This window comes from Pleurodeles waltl, chromosome 9 (assembly GCF_031143425.1).
Source record: "Pleurodeles waltl isolate 20211129_DDA chromosome 9, aPleWal1.hap1.20221129, whole genome shotgun sequence".
In the NCBI taxonomy this organism is placed as follows: Eukaryota; Metazoa; Chordata; class Amphibia; order Caudata; family Salamandridae; genus Pleurodeles; species Pleurodeles waltl.
This window is the reverse complement of record NC_090448.1, coordinates 478,493,649-478,518,027: the sequence shown is the minus strand read 5'-3', so window position 1 is coordinate 478,518,027 and position 24,379 is coordinate 478,493,649. Positions and strand designations below refer to the sequence as shown.

Here is a 24,379-nt window from a genome sequence, read left to right as displayed (position 1 = left end):
AGTAAATCAGTAGCAAATCGGGTAAATTGCCAAAGTTACAACATTTGAGGAAGTGCAAAAATAAACTTTAACATCCTCAACAGGATAATGAGGGCCTGATTCACAACTGTAAGTTTCATGTTTGTGTACATTCACGATTGTTTGCTATCCACAAAGGGATTTATCATTAGTATATTTACAAGCGTGGAGTCTCTGCACATTAAATGATAGGACAGGCCTATCCTTTTTTGGGTGGTGAATCGCCTTTGTAAAGATACTAATCATAAATGGTTTTGTGAATATCAAACAATCGTAAACTTACGTAAAAGTGTATATTTACCTTTGTGAATCAGGTCCATATAAAGGCTCAGCCAACCAGAAAGCTAAAATTCAGAAACTGCCTCCTTTCTCTTCATTCGCTTGTTTCCCCACATTCTAAGCTTTCCTGAGTAAATCGAAGATGGAGTGAAGGGGCATAGCGCATGCCTGAAGAGTGTGCATGCTTGTATGTGGGAGGAAGATGATGTTACAGGAAGAGTGCCAGTACCCTAAATGCCTATGTGGCGGCTGCTATTTGCAATTACTTCTTCCATGGGCCCCCTCGAATTCGGCCAGTAATATTATTGTCTAGGAAGCACATGGCACTGGTGTCATCTCTAGAATGGATTGGTGAGGGCATACGAGGGACCACAGATAGAAATGGTGGGCCTCTTACAACAAGCAATCATGAAGATTGTGTGGATGTGTTTATACGGCTACCAAGTTCAATATATTGTATTTGAAGGTGCGTGAGTTAAAATAATTTGAAAGTGTGTGTAAATTATAAATTAAAGGTATACATTTTGAATGTATATTTGTATGTAGTTTAGGGTTGGTTTGCATCTAAAGAATAAATAAAGTTGTAGTTAGTTAAAGGTGGTGTGGTGTGCAAATGATAAATTTAAGGTATAAATATAACGTTAGAATTTGTAATCTTTGGGTAGTTTAGTTTGTATAGAAAGAATAAATAAAGTGTTCCTAAGTATAATAAAGCTTTATGCTTGTTATTTTGATTACATTTTTAATGTGTTTCTTTTTTTTATAAAAATTTATTTGAAAGCGTACAGTTTTGTGTTGTTGAGGGGAGTGTTGTTTAGTGGAGAGCCATGCAGTACATTGGAGGACAGTGTTGTACACTGTAGTATCATAGAGTGTTGTGGTATATAGTGGAATAGAGTGAAGTGGAGTAGAGTGGAGTGTGGTAAAGTGGAGTGGTGTACAGTGGAGTGATGTACAGTGGAGTGGAGTAAAGTGGAGTGTGGCACAGTGGAGTGGCATACAGTTGAATAGCATATAGTGGAGTGGTGTAGATTGGAGTGGTGTAGAGTGGAGTATGGTATAGTGCAGATGCATTAACCAGAATACAATAGAGTGGAGTGGCATACAGTGGAATAGTATAGAGTAAAGTGACTTACAGTGAAGTGGTGTAGAGTGTAGTAGCATAGAGCTGAGTGAGGTAAAGTGAAGTGTTGTACAGTGGAATAGCGATGAGTGGAGTGGCATATACTTCATTGGCATACAGTGGAGTGGTGTACAGTGGAATAGGATATAGTGGAGTGGCAGACAGTGAAGTGGCGTGGAGTGGCATACTATATATTAGCTTTGATTGAAGTGGAATGCATTGGAGTTCTGTACAGTGGAATAGCATACAGTGGAGTAGCATTTATTGTAGTGGAGTGTCCTAGACTGGAGTGTCATAGAATGGAGTAGCATAGAGTGTAAGGGAGTGTTGGTGGAGTGGTGTTGAGTGGAGTGGCATGAAGCGGAGTGGCATCTAGAGCACGGAATAGCATACTGTGGAGTGGTGTAAAGTGGAGTGGCATAGAGGAGAGTGGCATAAAGTGGAATAGCATGAGTGCAGTGGTGTGAAGTAGATATACGTACAGCGAAACAGCATATAGTTGAGTGGGGTAGGATTGAGGGTTGCACAGTGGAGTGGCGAAGACTGTAGTGCCTTAGAGTGCACTAATGTAGAGTTGAATAGAGTAGAGTGGTGTACTGTAGAGTGGAGTGGAGTACAGTACAGTGGTATAGAGTAGAGTGGCATGCAGTGAAATAGTGTACAATGGAGTAGTGTAGAGTGAAGTGCCACACAGTGGAGTGGTGAAGACTGGAGTGGCGAAGAGTGGAGTGGCATAGAGTGCAGTAGTGTAGAGCGAAATATATTAAAGTGGAGTGTGGTAGACTGTAGTGGGATAGAGTGTAGTGTTTGCAGTGGCATTGAGGGGTGTGGCATACATTGGAATAGTTTAGAGTGGAGTGATGTAGAATGTATTAGTGTTGACTACAGTGGTGTAGAGTAGAGTGGCATACAGTGGAATAGGGTAGAGTGGACAGGCGAACCTTAAATAGGGTATAGGTAAGTGGCTTAGCATGGAGTGCCCTAGAGTGTAGCGGCGTACAGCGGAATAACCTATAGTGGAGTAGTATACACTGGAGTGGTGTAAAGTGGAGTGGCATGCAGTGGAAAAAATCGGAGACTCTAGTGGCATAGAATAGAATAGAATACAATAAAACAGCATAGAGTGGAGTGGGATGGAGTAGAGTGTTGCAAACTGGAATGGAGTACAGTGCAGTAGTGTACAGTTGAGTGCCATACAGTGAAATAGCGTACAGTGGACTGGTTTAGAGTGGAGTGACATACAGTGGAATACCATAGAGCGGGGTGACATACAGTGTAGTGGCATATGGTGTTGTAGCATACAATGGAATAGTGTAGAGTGGAGTGGCGCAGAGTGAAGTGTAGTAGAGTGCAATAGCCTTGAATGGGTAGTATAAACTGGAATGGCATAGAATGTAGTAGTGTACAGTGGAGTGCCATACAGTGAAATAACATACAGTGGAATTGTGTAGAGTTGAGTGGCATACAGTACAGTGGTGTACAGTGGAGTGATGTACAGTCTAGAGGTGTGGAGTGGAATGGCATGGAGTGGAATGGTGTGGAGTGGAATAGTGTAGAGTGTACTGTAGTAGAGTGAAATAGCATAGAGTGGAGTACTGTACACTGTAGAGGTGTACCGTGCAGTAGCATACAGTAGAATACCCAATAGTGGAGTGGTGTACGGTGGATTGGCATAGAGTGGAGTGGGGTACAGTAGTGTAGCTTACACTGGAGCATAGAGTAGAGTGGAGTACTATACACTGTAGAGGTGTACTGTGCAGTAGCATACAGTGGAATACCGTACAGTGGAGTAGTGTACAGTGGAATAGCTAACAGTGGAATAGCATATAGGCCCTCATTACAACCCTGGCGGTAATACTGGCAACAGGCCGGCGGTAAAAAAAAATGGAATCACGACCATGGCGGAAACCGCCAACATAGACAGCCACTTTAACACTCCGACCGCCACAGTGGTAGAAACAAACACTGCGGCGGTAACCGCCAACAGACAGGCGGAACACAATGCACCGGTACAAGGCACCAATCTGCCACCTTTTACGGGGCGGTACCAATGCCATCAAAAGCACGGCGGAAACAGTCTGTGGAACGGAAACCACTCACCTTTCAACACCCAACGAGGAACCAGGACCCAATGCAGCCCGAGTTACAGGTCCTGCCGATGTTGGTTTACCTCCTCTTGTATCATGAGTAGCAAAGACGCCGGCTACGACCACGGTGACTGCTGCACCTTGCACACAGGGGAGGGGAGGAGGGAAAAGAGAGTGACACACACACACAACACGCAACACCCCCACCCTCACCCACAACACCATACACACAAATACATGCAGCAACATTACATATACACCGTCATCCCCTGGAAGAACGCAAGGACCAAATGAAATGATTGTAACAAGAGTAATCATCGAAAAATCAGATAGGCCAAAATATAAATATCAGTATATACAAATATGTACACCAACTACACAAGTCCGGATAGTACTGAAATCATTGTCTGTGGACCAGTGGTCCCAAAATGCATGGGCGAAGCCCACACATGATACCTGACTCGAAACGGAGAGAACACTGCTGGGGCATCAGATTGAAAATAAACAGGCACCTCAGGGGGAGGGGGGCACCTCAGCCGGATGAACGGACGACGCCACTGTTCCACAAGGGGGCTCCATGCCCACTGCTTTATCCTGGGGAGTCCAAAGCCACAGTCACTCAAGTCTCTCCAGTGGGTGGTTTTCCCACTGCTTTATCCTGGGGAGTGCACAGCCACAGTCTCTCAAGTCTCTCCAGTGGGTGGTTTGCCCACTGCTTTATCCTGGGGAGTGCAAAGCCACAGTCTCTTAAGTCTTTCCGGTGGGTGGTTTGCCCACTGCTTTATCCTGGGGAGTGAAAAGCCACATTCTCTCAAGTGGATAACAGTCTCCACTGGTTCTGGAGGGGGCTTTGTGCCCAGAGTGCTTTATCCTGCCAAGGGCTGGGGTAGTGGATGCTTTTCTGCACTGGTTCTGGAGGGGGCTTTGTGCCCAGAGTGCTTTATCCTGCCAAGGACTGGGGTAGTGGATGCTTTTCTCCACTGGTTCTGGAGGGAACTTTGTGCCCAGAGTGCTTCACATGCAGTGTGGCAGGTCCCATTCCCTCACCTGGGTGTGTGTGCCACGAGATTGCCTGGGAACAGGTAGCATGATACTCCATGGAGGCAGAGACAAACTCCACCTTGCTGTGACTTCGCCTGCCACCTGCAGTTACAAACAGTGCTGGGTGTCGTGCCTCATGTATGCTGTGCAGGGTCCAGGATGTCTCCTGCAGCGTTGGACGGCTGGCCACTGGGGATGATAGCCATGTCAGCAGTGGTGGCACTGCCTGAGCACGTCGCAGGGCTGGTTGCGGTGGTTGCAGCGGTGTCTGTGGCGGAGATGCTGGCGGTGGTGAAAGTGTCAGCACCTGTGGAGGGACACAGAGGGCCTTCCCTGCAGCCTCGGGCGGCTGCCCACTGGGGATGGTCCTGGAGACTGTTGCTGAGGCAGCAGACGTGCAGGTGGTGGTGCAGGTGGCCGTGCAGGTGGGGTGCAGGTGGCGTGCTGGTGGCGGTGTCCACAGGCGTACAGGTTGCTGTTCTGGTTGCCTCCGGGGTGACTCTGGTCCCTCAGCCAGAGGCTCCGTGCCCTGTCCTGACTTGCCCTTCACCTTGTATCCCTTCCCCACCTTTGATGTCGCTGCTGGTCCCTTGGCACTGTCCCCTTTTGGCTTCGGGGAGCCCTTGCTGGGAGGTTGGTGCGGCTTCTCCCTCTGGCATGTGGGCACCTTCTTCACCTTGGCGGGTGCCAGAATGGGCTGAAACTTGGCCTCGCTAGGTGGCACACTGACAGCCCTGATGGGTGCCACCCGCGATGTGACAGGACTTGCTGAGACCACAGTGCTGGAGGATTTGGTGGCTGAGGTGCTGGGCTGGGACCTGGACAGCCTGGCCCTAAGGGAAGGACAGGGGGGGAGGTGTAGGGAAGAGGTCAATGTTAGCCAGGAAGAGTTTCTTAGGCACACTGGGACGGGAAGTTGGAGGGGGTTTGGGAGTGGAGGAAGAGGTAGTGGTTGTAGGAGGTGTACGTCTGCTGAATTTGGGTGAAGATGCATGGGCCGGAGTCTGTTGTGAGGTGGATGGCTGTTGGGTGGGTGTGTGCCTGCGTTTGTGTACTTTGGGGGAGGGCTCACAGACACACTGGGAGAGGACACAGGGGATGTGTGAATGGTAGTGGGGGTGGTGATTGCACGTGAGCGGTGTGTGGTGATGGGCGTGCTGGTGATGGAGGTAGTGGATGAAGATATGGTGCATACAGGTGTGAGTGGAGACAAGACAGGGAGGGAGGGAGGAGGAGGACGTGGAGGAGGGGGACACAGTGGAGGCAGTGGATGTTGGTGTGTCTGCATGGGGATGGTGCTTGTGTGAGTGCCTGTGGGATGTGTGGTGCTTATGTTTGCCATGCCCACTCTTGTGTGTTGATGAGTGCGCATGCTGGTCTGATTGTGTGCTTGGGTTTGGCTGAGGGACGGGATTGGGTCTGGGTAGAGGAAGTTGGAGGGGGGAGGCTGGACAAAGGGACAATGGCTGCCATCAGTGCTGAGGCCAGAGCCTGAAATGCTCTCTGTTGGGCTGCCACACCAGAATGAATGCCCTCCAGATATGCATTTGTTTGCTGCAAATGCCTCTCAACACCCTGGATGGCATTCAAAATGGTTGATTGCCCAACAGTGAGGGATCTCAGGAGGTCAATAGCCTCCTTACTGAGAGCAGCAGGGCTGACTGGGGCAGGGCCTAAGGTGCTTGGGGTGAAGGAGATGCCCACCCTCCTGGTAGGGGGGTGGCGGCTGTACCTGTTGTTGCGGTGGGCACCCAGGTTCCCGCCACCACAAGGGAGCTCCCATCAGAGGAGGAGTCGCTGTCGCTGGTGTCGCTCCTGTCCCCGTCGTGGAGCTCCTCTCGCCCTCCGTCCCACTGGTGCCCTCTGACTCTGTGAATTCATCCTCCAGAGCCATGTGGGTTGCAGCTCCCTCCTGCTCCGGTGCCAATGCTCCTCCGCCAGATGATGCTAATGCACACAAGGACAGGGTGACAAAACAAAAAGGGGGGGAAAGACAGAGGAGACACATGGACAATGCCTGCAACACCACTACCATTGGGCGACACAACACACAGGGAGCACTAAGCCATGCACTAAAAATGCAGGGGAAAAGCACATGCCCATGGGGGACTCTGTCTAGACCCATTTCATGCACAGCTGGAACCCATAGGAGCCTGACTAGGTGTAGAGGGCAAATACCACCTTTGGGGTTGGAGTGGGACTGAGCCTGCAAATCAATCAATTTGTGCGTCTGTCCTGGCCTAGGGGAACCCACAGCCCACCTCCCCCACCCAGACACCTCATCAAGCGCGCAGAGTCAGCTGAATGAGAGTGTACTCACCCCCTTGTGGCTGCTGTGATGCCCTCAAGTGTCCATCCAACTCAGGATATGCCACCGCCAGGATCCAGTACATCAGGGGGGTCATGGTGTGACGGGCACCCCTTCCACGTTGGGAGGTCATCCCCAGCTGGGCCTCCGCTGTCTTCTTGCTCCAGCCACGCAAGTCCTCCCATCTTTTCCGGCAGTGGGTGCTCTGTCTATGGTAGACCCCCTGGGTCCGCACACCCTTGGCGATGGCACGCCAAATACCCTTCTTCTGGTGGGTGCTGACCTAGAGGAATACTGAAGTAAAAAAGGATGTTACTCTCCCGTACAGTTCTTCTCACACATTGGTCACAAACCTCCCACCCTGTCCCAGAAACACATACACTCACCATCCTCACATGATGGCCTGTCCCTCCCCCCGTCTCTTCCATCCACAACACTCCATGCAATCATGTCCCATCCACCATGCACACAGTTCACTCACCTGTTTGTCTGGAGGACCGTAGAGTAGCGTGTACTGGGGGATGACCCCATCCACCAGTTTCACCAACTCCTCCGCAGTGAAGGCAGGGGCCCTTTCCCCAGACACTGTAGCCATTGTTGCTTCCAGATGCAGGTCACAGCAGCACTTGCAGTGTAGGTCTTCTCCTGTGGAAGGTCAGGTATCAAGTGAGGTAACAGATAGAAAATGGCGGTCACGTCCACGGTGATGCGTACGTCACCGCCGGCGTACATCGTCATTGGCTCCTGGAACCCATAGCGCCCAATGATAACCAATGCCGAATTGCACAGCGGTCTTCGACCACCTACCGCAACGCTGCACAACGCCAGTGGAGTTACCTCATTTCCCCTTGTCCCTCCTTACAGGTCAGGCAGCCGCCATTTCAGGGGGCCACATGGCAGGCCAACTAACTGCGTCACACCTATTTTGGCCAGGAATACAGACAGACAAAGGCACACAGAGATAATTTCACGATTGTGCTAAACAGCCTTGTGAAACCTATGTGGTGTATGACCCGCTGCTCACCCTTCTCCTCCATAGTGCATGTCCGCTGGGGCAGGTGATGAGATGGCGGCATCCTCTGGTGTACAGACCCCTGGTGGACCTGTCGACAAAGGAACACAGACACATCATTATCACTTACAGACTTGATCGTGCAACAATCCAGGAACTGTGTGCCCAGTTGGAGCCTGACCTGTTGTCAGCTATCCGCCATCCCACAGGAATCCCCCCTCTAGTGCAGGTCCTGTCAGTGCTCCATTTCCTGGCAAGTGGGTCCTTTCAAAGAACCGTGGCCATGGCATCAGGGATATCACAGCCAATGTTCTCTAACTTGTTGTCCAGAGTGTTATCTGCCCTGCTGAAACACATGCGCAGCTACATTGTTTTCCCTCAGGTGGAGGATCTGCCCACAGTGAAAGGTGACTTTTATGCCCTGGGACACATCCCCAATATCATTGGTGCCATTGATGTTACACATGTGGCATTTGTCCCCCCCCGCAAGAATGAACAAGTGTACAGAAACCGGAAAAGCTACCATTCTATAAATGTGCAGATGGTGTGTTTGGCAGACCAGTACATCTCCCATGTGAATGCCAAGTATCCTGGCTCAGTACATGACGCTTACATTTTGAGGAATAGCTGCATCCCTTATGTGATGGGGCAACTCCAGAGGCACCATGTGTGGCTAATGGGTGAGCCCAAGGTCCCCACACAGTTTGAATAGGTGTCTGGGTATGGGAGATTCCCTAATGTTTGGAGGATGTCTAACAGTTGTCCCTTGATATCTGCAGGTGACTCTGGTTACCCCAACCTGTCATGGCTACTGACCCCAGTGAGGAATCCCAGGACAAGGGCAGAGGAACGCTACAATGAGGCACATGGGTGAACTAGGAGGATAATAGAGTGCACCTTCGGCTACTACTATACTACTCACCGAAGAAGGTGTGCCAGATCATCGTGGCATGCTGTATGTTGCACAACCTGGCTTTGCGACGTCAGGTGCCTTTTCTGCAGAAGGATGGGCCTGATGCTGGTCTTGTGGCAGCTGCGGAGCCTGTGGACAGTGAAGAAGAGGAGGCAGAAGAAGAAGATATAGACAACCGAGACAACATCATCATGCAATACTTCCAGTGAGACACAGGTAAGAGGATGGCACTGCTTTACACATCTCCTACTACTGTAGGCCATAGCATAAATCTGCCTTTTTACCTCTGTGTATGGACCCTGACATGTCACTTTGCCTTTCCATTTCACAGATCTGGGTCCCACTTTGTGCCCTCTGCTATGTCTACAGCTGCCCAACAACTGTGTAACATTTGTATGTGAACATGAACATTGACATTGTTATATTTCTGAGAGGTTGCAATTACACATTTGTGAAAGTACAGACTGACTCCAGATTGATTTGTGATTCAAGGGTGAATATTTCTGTGCTAATAAGTGGAGTGGTGTGCAATGGGCTGGGGTGATAGTGGAGGAATGTCCATGGTAGAGATCAGTTTCTTGGTCTCACAGGTGCATTGTCCATGGGGGCATAGGAAGGTGAGCAATGGCAGTTTAAAGTGGACAGGGTGACAAAGTGGGACAGAAGGGTGACAATCAGGAGGGTCTTATTTCCTGGCGGGGGTCTTGGCAATGTTCTCTGTCTTGTTTCTAAATCTCAGGGACCATTTGCGGGGTGGTTCTCCTTCTGCAGGAGGTGGGGTGCTGGTGGCCTGTTGGTCCTGTGGCAGTGCCTCCTGTCCACTAGCGCCGGCGGAGGTGGAGGGCTGTTCATTGTCCAGGCTAGTGTCAGGGGCCCATTTGTGTGCCACTGTGTCCCTCATGGTGTTGGCCAGGTCTGCCAGCACCCCCGCAATGGTGACCAGGGTGGCGTTAATGGACTTCAAGTCCTCTCTGATCCCAAGGTAGTGTTCCTCCTGCAGCTGCTGGGTCTCCTGAAACTTGGCCAGTAACGTGCCCATGGTCTCCTGTAAATGGTGGCATGCTCCCATGATGTTGGAGAGTGCCTCGTGGAGAGTGGGTTCCCTAGGCCTGTCCTCCCCCTGTCGCACAGCAGTCCTCCCAGCTTCCCTGTTGTCCTGTGCCTCTGTCCCCTGAACTGTGTGCCCACTGACCTCAGGTGTCACGCCGCCGCGGCCGCGGCATTTGATGAACACCGCGGTCTGCATGCAGGCCGCGGGGGAAGCCGCGGCTTGCGGACAGGCCACGGGGGAAGCCGCAAGTCCGGCCAGGGGTCGTGGCACTCGCCGCGCCCCCTTCTTTTGTTTCTGCCGCAGGGGCAGACGTGGCAGGAGATAAGACCCCGAGTTGGGTCTAGATCCTGCCACGCATAGCGCATTTAGTGCGCTTTACATTCAGGCTTTTAGGTAACTTTCTGCTTCACCACTTACCAGTAGTCACAGGCAAAAGCCGGATAACTGCACATGGTGGTGTTTATATGCATGCCTTTTCCCTTTCCCAGCATGCTGCCCACTTCCTCTCTTCCCAGCATGCATTGTTTCTCTTTGTTGGACGCATGTTCTTTATTCTATGCTATACTCTTTTCCCCAATCCAAGATGGTGGTGTTTCTACTTCCTGTTTCCTACTTCCTGTCTAGGGGTATATAAGGGGAATTCAGCTGCTTGCTCATTGCGTTGCAACACTCCTTTGGTGGTAGTCACGCTCCGGCTGGTTTCCTCTTGTGGATCCAGTGTTTCCTGACCTGTCTTCGTCTCCAGTTTTCCTGTATCCTCGGATCTTCAGTTCTAACACCCTTGTGTCCTCCTTCTGTTTCAGGGAGTTCCTGCTGGAGGTTTTTTACCCTTTTGGGGTTTTTCCTCTGGGACTCCTTCTGGAGGGCACGGACTGTAGTGGCTTGCTATTGTCAAACAGCACCGTGGCTACCGGAAGGGGTCGCCCCTACCTGGCCAGAGCAGAACCTGCCGGAATCGGGGTCGTTCCCCAACCCTCATTAACTTCGACGGTAAGCCCAGTGAAAACCGTGACATCAGGTCCCTGATTGTCTTGGGTTGGTGGGTTTGCCTGGGGTCCCTGTAGTGGTGGACACACTACTGACTGATGTGTCTTGGGGACAGTGGCATGGGCCCGCTGGGTGGGTGCTGTGGTGGTGTTTCCTGAGGGGGGAGGGTCTGTGGTGGCTTGTGACTGTGGCAGGGGAACAGACTTTCCAGAGGTCCCGGATGGGCTGGGCTGGTCATCTTGATCCAGGCGTGCAGAGCTGCTGTCATAACTGTGGGCCTCTTCTGTGGGGGGACTGGATATGTCTGGCACCTCCTGTCCAGTGACGTTGGGTATGGGTCCTGTTGGGGTGTAAATGCAGAGTTTTAGTATCTGTGTGTGCCATCTTGTGCATTGGGTGAGTTACCCTCTACTCCTGTGCTTGCATTATTGTGTTTGCCCTTGTGTGATTAGTGTTTTGGGGTCTGGGTGGGTATCTGTACTGGACATGCTTTGGTGATGGGGGTCCATGCATAGGTGTTGCATGCAGGGCTTGGTATTGGGATGGCTGGGTTGTGATAGTGTGGCATATATGAGGTGTTGGAGTGATGGGGGTGAGGGTGAGGGTGGGGGTATGTGATGGCATGCAGGTGGGGTGGAGGGATATGGTAAATAAGGTATGACTTACCAGAGTCCAGTCCTCCTACTACTCCTGCAAGGCCCTCAGGATGCAGTATTGCCAAGACTTGCTCCTCCCATGTTGTTAGTTGTGAGGGAGGAGGTGGGGGTCCACCGCCAGTCCTCTGTACAGCAATCTGGTGTCTGGATACCACTGAACGCACCTTCCCCCGTAGGTCGTTCCACCTCTTCCTGATGTCATCCTGTGTTCTTGGATGCTGTCCCACTGCGTTGACCCTGTCGACGATTCTCCCCCATAGCTCCATCTTCCTAGCAATGGAGGTGTGCTGCACCTGTGATCCGAATAGCTGTGACTCTACCCGGATGATTTCCTCCACCATGACCCTGAGCTCCTCCTCAGAAAACCTGGGTGTCTTTGAGGTGCCATAAAGTGGTGTGGGTGATGTGTGAGGTGACGTTTGTTGCGCTGTGTGATGTGTTGTGTTGGGGTGTGTTGTTTGAGGTACGTGGATGTTGTATGAGTGATGGTGTTGTGTGCCTGTGGATGCTGGTGTTGTGTTTGCTATTCTCTCTCTCTCAGCTTTTAAAAAAAAAATTCATTGTAAGGGTTCGTGGGTAATGTGGGTGTGTGTTTTATAGTGGTGTGAGTGTGTGGGTGAGGTGGGTGTATGTGTATCAAGTGTGTGTATTTCGAATTGTCCAATGTAGTTGTGTTTTGTAAGCGTGTGTGTATTTTGAGCGCTGTGCTGTGTACCGCCAATGGATTACTGCGGTTGAAAGACTGCCGCGTTGATTCATGGGTCGTGATAGTGTGGGCGTATTCCTGTTGGCGTGACGGTGTAGGTTTTGGTATCAGCAGTTTATCACTGACCTTTGGTGTGGCGGACTTGTGTGGGTGTCTGTATTGTGGCGGATTCCGAGATGTGGGTCGTAATAACTGTAGCGGATTTCCGCCGCCGCCCCGGTATGTTGGCGGCGTTCAGCATGGCGGTAAGAGGGATTTACCGCCAGGGTTGTAATGAGGGCCATAGTGTATTGACATAGTGAAGTGGGGTAACTGGAGTGACACACAGGGGGAGTGACGTAGAGTGTAGCTGCATACAGTGGAATATCAGAGAGTAGGTTGGCATTGAGTGGAGTGCCATAGAGTGGAGTGATGTAGTGTCAAATGGAGTATGGTGGAATAGTGTATAGTTAAGGGGGGTAGAGAGAGTGGGGTAGAATAGAGTAGCGTGGTGTGGAAAAGGGCACAGTAGAATGGCATACAATTGGATGGCATACAATCTGTAAGGATGTACATGTACTGTGTAAGGAATATAGATTAGGAGCTGTGAATGCCAATTTTTGGTATCAGGTGTAAGTAATGTAAATAGTGGTAAAGTTGTAACTGTTAAAATACTTACTACTATGTTGTGCTACGATATAGCACTATACCTTTACAGTATACTAAAGTACATGCTGATAAGAAGGCAGTATGTTATTGGCTGTCTTTACAAAATGTAAAAGGGAGCCATTTCATTTTCAGCACACTATTGCTGCGTTCTGGGTTAGAGCCTTATAGCTAGGTAAGAATTAGGTTTTCATGTTCTACCCTACCTATTACCACTTTATGAAAGTGATAACAGCTAGAGAAAAGTATTTATAATTTTCTATATATTTTTACAGCAGTTCACAGAGAGCTCCACATTTTGTAAAAAATTTTAAGCAGCGCAGTAATTTGTAAGTATTACCCCAGTACTCTGTGTACTTTTTTGTAAACATGTAAACAAGTTATAAATTGAAAAAACACTATAGTACACTATACTTGTAAAATATAGTGTTGAATAGTGTTTTTTATGTTTAGCATTTTTTTTTTTTTTAAACTACTGTGGTTCTCCATACTTTAAAAAAAAATTATAGAAACGTATAAATATTTTTCTGTACCTATTACCATTTTAATAAAGTGAAAATATCAAACCAAATACTTACCTTTGTCTAAGGGCGTAACACAGAACACAACCAAAGTGCACTTAAAAACAACATGGCTGCCTTTAACTTTTGTAAAGGCAGTCATTAGCCACCCACATAATGACTTGGCATCGCTATTCACCTCAGTAATCTTGCGAAATACTGCAAAATACAGTGTCATTTTCTAAAAGTACCACAACAACAGATACTACAAAGTTAAAATAGTTTATAATTTAAAAAATACACATCTAATACACCTTAATATGCAATCCTGACAAATTTTGTGGAAATCCGACTATGAGTTTGGCCTCTACACATGAGCACAAAGTCTATGGTCAGCACCTGGACACCCTCACAGATGACAAGCAGCACTTTACAAATCCACTTTATATTACGTTACAATGCACTGGTGCCCAAAAATACTTTTGGACCACCTTTTATCCTTGTACCCCATTGACCAATCACTGCAAAACTTTCCATCCTGCGCCAATGTAGAAAAATCAATAAGTCTGGAAAGTTTTGTGGAAATTTGTCAAGTGGGTTAAAGTTATAAGTGTACAAAAATCTGAGGAATTCCTATACATGGGAATCCTAGCTATAACTAGGTGTGGCTATCACCAGCCTGTAGTATATATATATATATATTTTCATTGAAAAAAAACAAAAGGTTAAAGTGACAGGTGACAGTGACAGTTAAAGGTGAATATGTCAGTGACAACATTCACGTTTTGAATTAAAAACAAAAACACAGAAATTCACCAGTTAAAGTTATCAGAGTAACTATAGCTTACACCTCCACCACGCACTGCTTATGACTTCACAAATTACATCACTCATGACATGTCCTATGACATCAGTTATGACCTAACTATATTGTCACTTTAACCTTGTTTTTTTCAGTGAATTTAAACAAAAACAGATCTTTTTATCAAAGCGTGGCTCCCCTCCCCAAGCATTATTAGGCCTGATGAGCCCATTCCCCTGGGCGGTGCATTTTTTTAGAAAGGGAGGGGGATCATGTGGCCCCCTCCTGAGACTTCTGAAGCCCCAGGGACCCCATCTCCCAGGGCCGTCTGTTTTTTAAAAGAGGAGGGTGGCCAAGTGGCTCCCCTCCTCGAGCCCCTTGTGGCCCTGGGGACCCCATCACCTGGGGCTGTCCTTTTTTAAACGTGGAGGGGCTGCATAGGCCGTCCTCCTCGAGTCTTATTAGGCCTTGCAGGCCCCATACCCCAGGTCTGTATTTTATTTAAAACAGGAGGGGCTCACACAGCCCCATCTCCCATGGCCATGCCCTTTTAAAAGGGGAGAGCCACCATGCTACACCCCACTTCAGGCTTACTATAGCCCCAGGTACCCCATTTCAAATGTTTGTGGTCTTCCTAGTGTGTCAATCATTCCCGTTTCCCTATTCACACACCTCTCTTCTGAAGTTTCTCTGTTAGACAGTCCCACTCCTTTACTTCATACCTTTCTGACACACTCCATCTGCATAACTCACATCTCATCTCTTTCCTTTTCTGCATCCTACGTACAATCTCTCCTACACATACTTACTATACTTCACCCCTCACATACACGATGCATCCACTCACCTTTAAGTATGCATTTTCTCTAACTTTTGCTCTGTCAGCATTTTGACATTTGTGTACCTCCTTCTCACACTTTCAATTAGCAGCACCATTACAATTGGTGTGCCAAACAAGTGTTCTGTGTGCTATGCAGAGAGGCCAAGGATTGGATGAACAAGTATTCTTACCCTCTTTATAACCCACTGACGGGCACTGTGAGAAATTCACACTGCCTTAAACACTGGCCCATTACCGGAACTCAAACAGATACATTGAAGTGACTCTTATCATGGCGTGCACTGAGCATGAACATTATGTTGCATGAAAAAAACTACAGAAACACACCATCCAGAAAAAATCAAATATCCCTAGGGAATGCAAGAGTAAGTAAAACATTAAAAATTAAACATCACTTTTCCCAGGCTGAGGGGAGTGTCTGTTTTTGATAGCTGAGGCTGTCACTGCGGTGCCAGTGGGGGAGTGGGGTAGGGGTTATTGACCTAGCACTGACCCCCACCTGCCTCCCACTGCCTGCACTTGGCCCTTCACTTCTTCTGCCAATGAGCAAAATCACTTCAGTTGCGCGTTCATTAAGTTGTTGTTGAGCAAGGAAGCCTATCAGATTGCCCAGAATGCAGTCCGTAACTACATATACTGGCCCTCAGCTCTAGTGGTCACCCCTGGAAATCATTCTCCCTGCTGAAGCCTAATGAGGAATTGCAAAATAAAATAAAAGCAGTTCATCAAATAACATCAACTTATATTGTTTTATATTAAGCAAAAGAGGTACCTTTAATTTTTCTAGCTCCCCCTCTATGTCCACGACCAAGCTTGGAAACATGGACTGGTACTGGTGTGCTAGATTCTTAAACCTGTGATGACATCAGAATACATATGGTGATGAAGAATCTATAACGTTGTAAAACAACTTTGAATACATTTAAGGTAAGAAAGCATAACTGAGGTAATAGCTGGGAACGGTTTTCAGCTATAAACTTACTTCTGAAAAGTGTTGAACTTTACCTTTGAGAAAACTCTTTGAAATCAGCAAGCAGGTCACACACACGGAGACCTGTTCTTGATGCTTTAGATGAATATGTTGGTCCAATTCCCTTTTTTGTAGTTCCAATACTGAGGAAACAAATGTGCATACATTAAACAATAAATAGGACTGTTAACATAAAATAGAATAATTTTACAATATTATTAACTTTTTCTCAAACCATATTTTTTCTTTGTTTCCTTACTAACTCTCAGTGTAACATGCAATTTATAAAAAAAATTGATATAAGAAAGTATGAGTAGGTGCTGACAGGATTCAAACTTGATAGAAGGAAGTTGTACAAGATGACCATACAAGAAGCCTGTTGTGTGCAATTAACCCACTGAGACGCTTTGCAAAGCAGGGGATCCTAGTACTACTGTGTCAATCTACCCAAAATTATTATGGTTCTACCTTTAATACATATTATGTATATGTGTAAATGTTTGTGTTTAATGAACATTTTACTTAAAGTTTTAGCTCTGTTGACCTACTTAAGAATGTATAAAAAAAACTGTTACATGAACAAAATGTTAATAGTTATAGTACAATGGTTCATCTTTTGAGACTGCATGTGTCCTTTCTTCAGATAATAGCTGCTGTCGGTGAGAAACATGCACTTGTTTATTTGTTTATTTGATCATGTCTCCTTTTCACAACATATTCTTATATTGTCTCAGATGTTGTCTGGGTTGTTTCTAAGGCACATCTTCAAGGGTCAGTAGGATCTACACTTCTGCAGCCTCACAGACCTACTTTTCAAACCCAAACATGCACACCTTTTGGATAAATCCTGTGGACAACCAGCCTTGCACACGTCCCCAGTTATCAGGAAAATGCAATGGCTCATTGGATCTCACACCGCATGGTCTGAAGCACCGCTTCCAGTGCCCGAATGCCGTCTGGGGTCTCCTTCCATATCATGGCCTTTACCTTCCGCATGTTTGAGAGAAGAAGAGTCTCCCTGTGATACTGAGTGGAGATAGGGCTTTTCCTTCTATTTCTGCAAGAGCCAAAATGTACTAGGGAATTACATGAGGCCATTCCCTTCTCTGACCAAAGAGAGGCGTGGGTGGCATTACCTTCAATATACCTACATAAGGCCTCTCGACCTTTCAGGTGGAAGAGTGCAGTACAGGGAGTGGGACCTGACATGGGTGGGATTACCTTTATGATACCTACATAAAGCCTCTTGACCTTTCAGATGGAAGAGGGCAGTACTGGGAGTGGGAGGACAAACTAAAATACGTTCACTCTATAGCACCTTTTACAGACCCAGAGCCCTCACTCTGCTTATATCCAAGAGATCCTTCAGTAGAGAAAGGGACAAGACAACTTAAGTCAATGAATACTTCCATTGCAAATCTTATGCTAAAAAGGATTTGACAAATTTGCGACCTACTTTCTGACAATGAATAAAACTGTAAAAGACTCTGCAAAAAGGAGAAAAGAGCATATACAAGGAACAATTAAAAACTAAGGGTGTCATTATGACCCCGGCGGTCCGTGATAATGTGGCGGTAGTACCGCCAACAGGCTGGCGGTACAACCCTCCACATTATGACATTGGCGGGTTTGCTGCAGGCAACCCGCCAATATACCACTACAACTGCCATGGTGGTAACAGCCACCGGGCCAGATATAACAATCTCCAGCCCGGTGGCTGCTATTGTACTGACGGCGGCATTTTGACCCTGCCTACCGCCATGGTTTTCGTGGCGTTCGTAATGCCATGAAAACCATGGCGGTAGGCCCTACCAGTGACAGGGAAATTATTCCCTGTCACTGGTAGCAGGCTCACCCACCCCCCAAACACTCCCCAGATGCCCCCATCCCCCATCCACGCTCCCCACTTCCATTCCCCACCCTCCATTCACGCACACTGGCAGACATGCACCACTCATACAGACACTCACTCACACAGGCATACATGCATTCATTCATGCATGCATCCATACATTCTTGCACACATCCGTACACACATTCACACTGACATGCAAACATGCATTCACATTTCCATTCATACACACATTCTCACACATGCATACAACACTAGAAACACATTAGCATTCATGCACACACTCACACATTCATGCACACAACCCCGCCCCCCCACACACACACACACCCCACACCCTCCTCCCCTGTCAGAAATCCGACTTACCTGCATCTACGGGGTCTTCCGGCAAAGACGGGACACTGCTACCACCAGCAGCGCCTGCCAGCAGAGCACCGCCAGGCCGTATACAGCTGGTACCGGTCTACTAGTGTGACACTGCTGGTGGTAGCAGCTCCACCTTAACACCATCCGCCAGTATGGCAACAATCGGAATTCCGCCCTACTTGTGACGGAAATCCGGCTGTGGTCATAATTTGGCGGACGGTTGTTAGCTGTGGCGATGGTCTTTTGGCAGCCGCCGTCGCGGCGGTAGGCGTCATTTACCTTCAATCTTATAATGAGGGCCCAAGTGTCTTTGAACATAAACAGAGCAACTCCCTAAAAAAGGAACAAGAAAACCTATTGGGCACATTATGGTGTTTTCCTCAAAATAAATCCTCCAATGCTTACCCGCTACCTGTGTGGCTCTAATATTCCCCTAAAAAATATGACAGATTTACTTCCCTGTTATTCTTGGTTGGACACAGGCTGAGAACACAAGGGCCTAATTTAGATCTTTACGGTATTACTGCCAAGCCGTGTCCGTGGTGGGGCCGAAAAGACTGTCACTTCAGTGGTTTCCCACACGCCATATTTAGATATTGCAACTGAGCCACAGACCACCACGACGGAGTGTACTTCATCACATCAGCTGCATCCCACAGCCGGCAAGGCGGGCCCCAATCTCGACGATTAGCAATCCATTGTCGTCTTGATGGTGGCATCCCACCAAGCCTATTTAGATCTCCCAGTCGTACTAGTGGTGTGTAAGCGGCAGGCCCATGAAGGCAGGAGTTCATAGCGAGACCCGTTTTGTATAGTACCATAGTTGTGGGCATTGTTTAGATGCAGTAGCCCACACCTGTTGCAAATTGGACAATTGAACACCTCCAAAACACACTATAAAACACCTTGCATTTCACACCATGATCCTTTGCCATTACAATCCAGCAGAATATCTGGATGCAGGAGTTTTCACACAGGAGACAGGTTTTTTATTCTCTGTATTACTCTCCCTCTGTTTTTTTCACTATTACTTTTTTTGTTCTTCCATCCTCTTTTAGGGCACTCTTTAATTGATCACAATGGAAGGGAGAAGAAATCCCTGTTTCACAGAGGAAGAGTTGTCATGGTGGATGAAATCATTAGAGTAGAGTCACAATTGTTTGGAGCACAAGTACAAAATACTGCTATTTCCCAGTAAAGGCAAATGTGGTCCAGAACAGTTGACAAGGTGAATGCAGTAGCCAACAACCTTGTGCACACAGGAGGAGATTAAGAAAAGGTGGAACGACCTGCGGGGAAAGGTTGGCTCACTGTTGCAAGCATGTTTTAATCTGTAATACTGTCACTGAAAGTGATATGTGGGAGTTATTTTTCAAGCAAGTATTGTCCATTGTGTCAACAGATGACTACAACAACCATGAAGCTCTGTTTCTGGATCTGACAATCAAAAATGGAATGTAACGTTGTAACACTGTCCTTTACTTCCATAAACACACATCTCAAAATCTAATGCATTTGTCAGTCAACATGTCATGTTTAGGAATAAAATATCATCTCATGTGCGTTTCAACCATGTTGACACCTGCTAATAGCTACATTGAATTGATGAAAATGCTTACACAAGTCATTGTCTGTTGAATCCAAGACATCAAAAGATTTGTTGTGGCAGAATTAATAGCCACACACAAGCAAAATTTCACTGTCCATAGGATGATCAATTACAGTATCATGTGCATTATGAACCATTGTGTATCCAATGTCTTGCAGCCTGCTAGGCTTTGGAAGGGTCCAAGACTCCAATGTACTCATCACTGCGTTGGCCTCAATGTCAGTCACATGTAACTTACAAATCTGAACTTGCCCTTTTGCATTTCAGGACATCTCTACAAGGTCAGGACTGGAGTTTTCATCTGTGCAAACCATGCTGCAGGGGTTAAACTGTTAGAAATGTACTAGCCTCCACTTTGAGTACTGGTGACACAAAACAATTGGAAAATCCGCAACTACACACCCTAAAATGGTGGCTGCCTGACCTTGCCATCAGGACATTGCGTAGGCAACAGCCGTCAGCGGATGTTGGCCACGTAGTAGGTGATAACTGTAGGAGGCTGGCCTGGCTTATAGTGGGTACCTGATGGTACTTACACCTTGTGCCAGGTCCATTTATCCCTTATTAGTAGATTAGTAGTGTTCTAGCAGCTTAGGCTGATAGAGGTAGCTATAGCAGAGCAGCTTAAGCTGAACTAGGAGACATGCAAAGCTCCTACCATACCACTTATATCATATAGCACTATATCACAAGAATCACAATACTCAGAGTTACTAAAAATAAAGGTACTTTATTTTAGTGACAGTGTGTCAAAAATATCTCAGAGGATATACTCCCTTAAGAGGTAAGTAAAATGCACAAAATATACACACAAACCAAAGTCAGGTAAGTAAAACAGTTATAAAAGTAGTGCAAACACTGTGGAATACAATAGGATGCAATAGGCCTAGTGGCAACAAACCATATACTAAGAAAGTTGAATGCGAACCACTTAGGGACCCCAGGCCTAGTCTAGTGTTTAGAGGGTCGCTGGGAGTGTAAGAAAAAACTAAGGGTGTCCACAATACCCCATCCCAAGACCCTGAAAAGTAGGACTAAAGTAACCCTACCTCACCAGAAACACACTAAAGTCGTGATAGGAGATTCTGCAAAGACCACAACTGACTGCAAAGCACTGAAGACGGATTCCTGGACCTGGGGACCTGTAAAGGAAGGGGACCAAGTCCAAGAGTCACAAAAGTGTCCGGGGGGGCAGGAGCCCTCTAAACCCCGGATGAAGGTGCAAAATGGCTGCCTCTGGGTGGAAGAAGCTGAAGATTCTGCAACAACGGAAGATGCCAGGAATTTCTCCTTTACACAGAAGATGTCCCATGGCATGCTGGAGGATGCAGAGTTGTTTCCATGCAGAAAGACCACAAACAAGCCTTGCTAGCTGCAAAGGTAGGGGTTGAAGAAATTGGATGCTGCCTGGGCCCAGGAAGGACCAGGAGGTCGCCCCTTGGATGAGGGAACAGAGGGGGTGCTCAGCAACACAGAAAGCCCACGCTAAAGCAGGCAGCATCTGCAGAAGTACCTGAACATGGGTTCAAGAAAACTGAGCACAGCGGTCGTCTCAACACTACAAAGGAGGGTCCCACGAAGCTGGTGGTCAACTCAGCGAGTTGAGCAATGCAGGATGGAGTGCTGGGGACCTGGGCTGTGCTGTGCACAAAGGATTCCCTGCAAAAGTGCACAGAAGCCCTAGCAGCTACAGTTCACACAGTACACAGGATTGCTGTCTGGCGTAGGGAGGCAAGGACTTACCTACACCAAATTTGGACTGATGGACCACTGGATTGTCGGGGTCACTTGGATCCAGCTCCTGTGTTCCAGGGACCACGCTCTACACGATGAGAGGGGACCCAGAGAACTGGTGAAACAGAAGTTTAGTGCCTGCGTTAGCAGGGGGAAGACTCCATCAACCCACAGGATATTTCTTCTTGGCTTCCAGTGCAGGGTGAAGGCAGACAGCCCCCAGAGCATGTACCACCAGGAAACATTCGAGAAAGCTGGCAGGATTAGGAGCTACAATGTCGCTGGTAGTCTTCTTGCTACTTTGTTGCAGTTTTGCAGGTGTCCTGGAGCAGTCAGTGGTCGATCCTTGGCAGAAGTCGAAGAGGGAGATGCAGAGGAACTCTGGTGAGCTCTTTCATTTGTTATCTGATGAGAAGCCCACAGGAGAGACCCTAAATAGCCCTCAGAGGAGGTTTGGCCACCTAGTCAGGTAATCACCTATCAGGAGGGGTCTCTGACGTCACCTGCTGGCACTGACCACTCAGAGGCCTCCATTGTGCCCTCACACCTCTGCATTCAGGATGGCAGAGGTCTGGGACACACTGGAGGAGCTCTGGGCACCACCACTGGGGTGGTGATGGACAGGGGAGTGGTCACTCCCCTTTCCTTTGTCCAGTTTCACGCCAGAGCAGGGGCTGGGGGATCCCTGAACCTGTGTAGACTGGCTTATGCAAGGAGGGCACCATCTGTGCCCTTAAAAGCATTTCCAGAGGCTGGGGGAGGCTACTCCTCCCCAGCCCTTAACACCTATTTCCAAAGGGAGAGGGTGTAACACCCTCTCTCAGAGGAAATCCTTTGTTCTGCCTTCCTGGGACTGGGCTGCCCTGACCCCAGGAAGGCAGAAGCCTGTCTGTGGGTTGGCAGCAGAGGTTGCTGCAGTGAAAACCCCAGAGAGCTGGTCTGGCAGTTCCCGGGATCCATGCTGGAGCCCCGGGGATGCATGGGATTGGCACCCCAATACCATATTTGGCATGGGGGGACAATTCCCTGATCTTAGACATGTCACATGGCCATATTCGGAGTTACCATTGTGAAGCTACATATAGGTATTGACCAAATGTAGTGCACGCGTGTAATGGTGTCCCCCCACTCACAAAGTCTGGGGAAATTGCTCTGAACTATGTGGGGGCACCTTGGCTAGTGCCAGGGGGCCCTCACACTTAGTAACTTTGCACCTAACCTTCACAAAGTGAGCGTTAGACATATGGGTGACTTATAAGTTACTTAAGTGTAGTGTAAAATGGCTGTGAAATAACGTGGACGTTATTTCACTCAAGCTGCAGTGGCAGTCCTGTGTAAGAATTGTCTGAGCTCCCTATGGGTGGCAAAAGAAATGCTGCAGCCCATAGGGATCTCCTGGAACCCCAATACCCTGGGTACCTAGGTACCATATACTAGGGAATTATAAGGGGGTTCCAGTGTGCCAATCAAAATTGGTAAAAATGGTCACTAGCCTGCAGTGACAATTTTACAGGCAGAGAGAGCATAAGCACTGAGTTTCTGATTAGCAGAACCTCAGTGACACAGTTAGGCACCACACAGGGAACACATTCAGGCCACAACTATGAGCACTGGGGTCCTGGCTAACAGGATCCCAGTGAGACAGGCAAAAACAAACTGACACACACAAGTAAGAAATGGGGGTAACATGCCAGGCAAGATGGTACTTTCCTACAGTAACCTCCACAATGGGCCCTGCCATAGGCTTTCGTGTGTGATGGCCATGCACGAAAGCCAGTGGCTGTGTCCGTCTCTGTCACAGATCGCATCCATCATGAACTTGTATGCCGTGCTGTATAAAAAAATTACTTGGCTCCTAACACTGCAGCCATCAAGACCTCCTTGATTTTTGCTGCTGTTATTGACCTCTGGGAGCCAGGACGCCGGCCAACATAGGTGACATGGCCTCTGTCTTCTCCCCTGACGAGCTAGAGCTTCTTGCCAGGGAGGTTCTGGACCTCTACAGCCAACTCTGTGGGAACCCAAAGGAACAGGTACATGGCTGTTTGGGGAATGTCTGACTGAGTAACCTCTTCATTTGTGGTTCACAGAATATTTGTTTCCTTTTTGGTAATGTGGCTGTTGTGCTTTGAGTTGACAGAAGGATGTATCTGGGACTGATTTTTGCGACCAATGTTTGAATTGTCTGTGCTTGAGGCAATGTTAAGCCACCTGACAGTAGAAGCTGTAATGTGTGTCTATGTCACACACAAATCCTATTTCCGCACACAAACTGCAGGCCACTGACTGACACTGGCCAGTATACAGTACACCAGTTGTATGACGAACAACGTACAGCCAATGTTGAAATGACAGTGATGTTGTTTGAAAAATGTAGAGGGTCCAGGGTTGTCTGATGGTGTACTGCCACATGGGAGTCCAGCACGCATTATGCATAATTTAGCTCTGTAAAATTTCAACCTGTGATGGTACCACATATAGATAGCCTTATTTTAGTTGCAGCAAGTTCAGATGACAGTGGCTCACTATCATCCATCCCAGACTGTCCCATTTGAATTCGCACTTGTAAAAATAACCCACAAATCCCTGTTCTCATTGACACATAGCAACACTCCTCTTTTGCCCTTTGTCACTGTATGTGATGCAGACCATGGGTTCTGACTCTTGGGAGTTTAGGCCGGAAACTGATGTAGGTGCAAGGACTGCACAGGTGGTTTGGTCCTCAGTAGCTCACAATGATTTTGAGTGATCAGGGGTGGTTCACACAACAGAATTGGTTGCATAGTTCTGGCCAAGATTATGTCGTAGGCCTGAGTAGCTAATATGAGGATCTAGCAAGTGTAGCTGGTGCACAAGAGATCACTGCGAATCAGTATTTC

General features: G+C 47.8%; 1 protein-coding gene across 1 annotated transcript in view; it reads right to left on the bottom strand.

The window, feature by feature from the left end:
* The window catches only part of ADSS1 (adenylosuccinate synthase 1), a 438,091-nt gene that overhangs the window by 91,163 nt on the left and 322,549 nt on the right, over positions 1 to 24,379 (bottom strand). Inside the window, exons 6-7 of the mRNA XM_069207315.1 lie at positions 15,975 to 16,082; positions 15,742 to 15,823 (exon numbers count right to left, since the gene is read on the bottom strand). Of these exons, the coding sequence (XP_069063416.1) occupies positions 15,742 to 15,823; positions 15,975 to 16,082 (190 nt within the window). The remainder of the gene's footprint in view (positions 1 to 15,741; positions 15,824 to 15,974; positions 16,083 to 24,379) is intronic.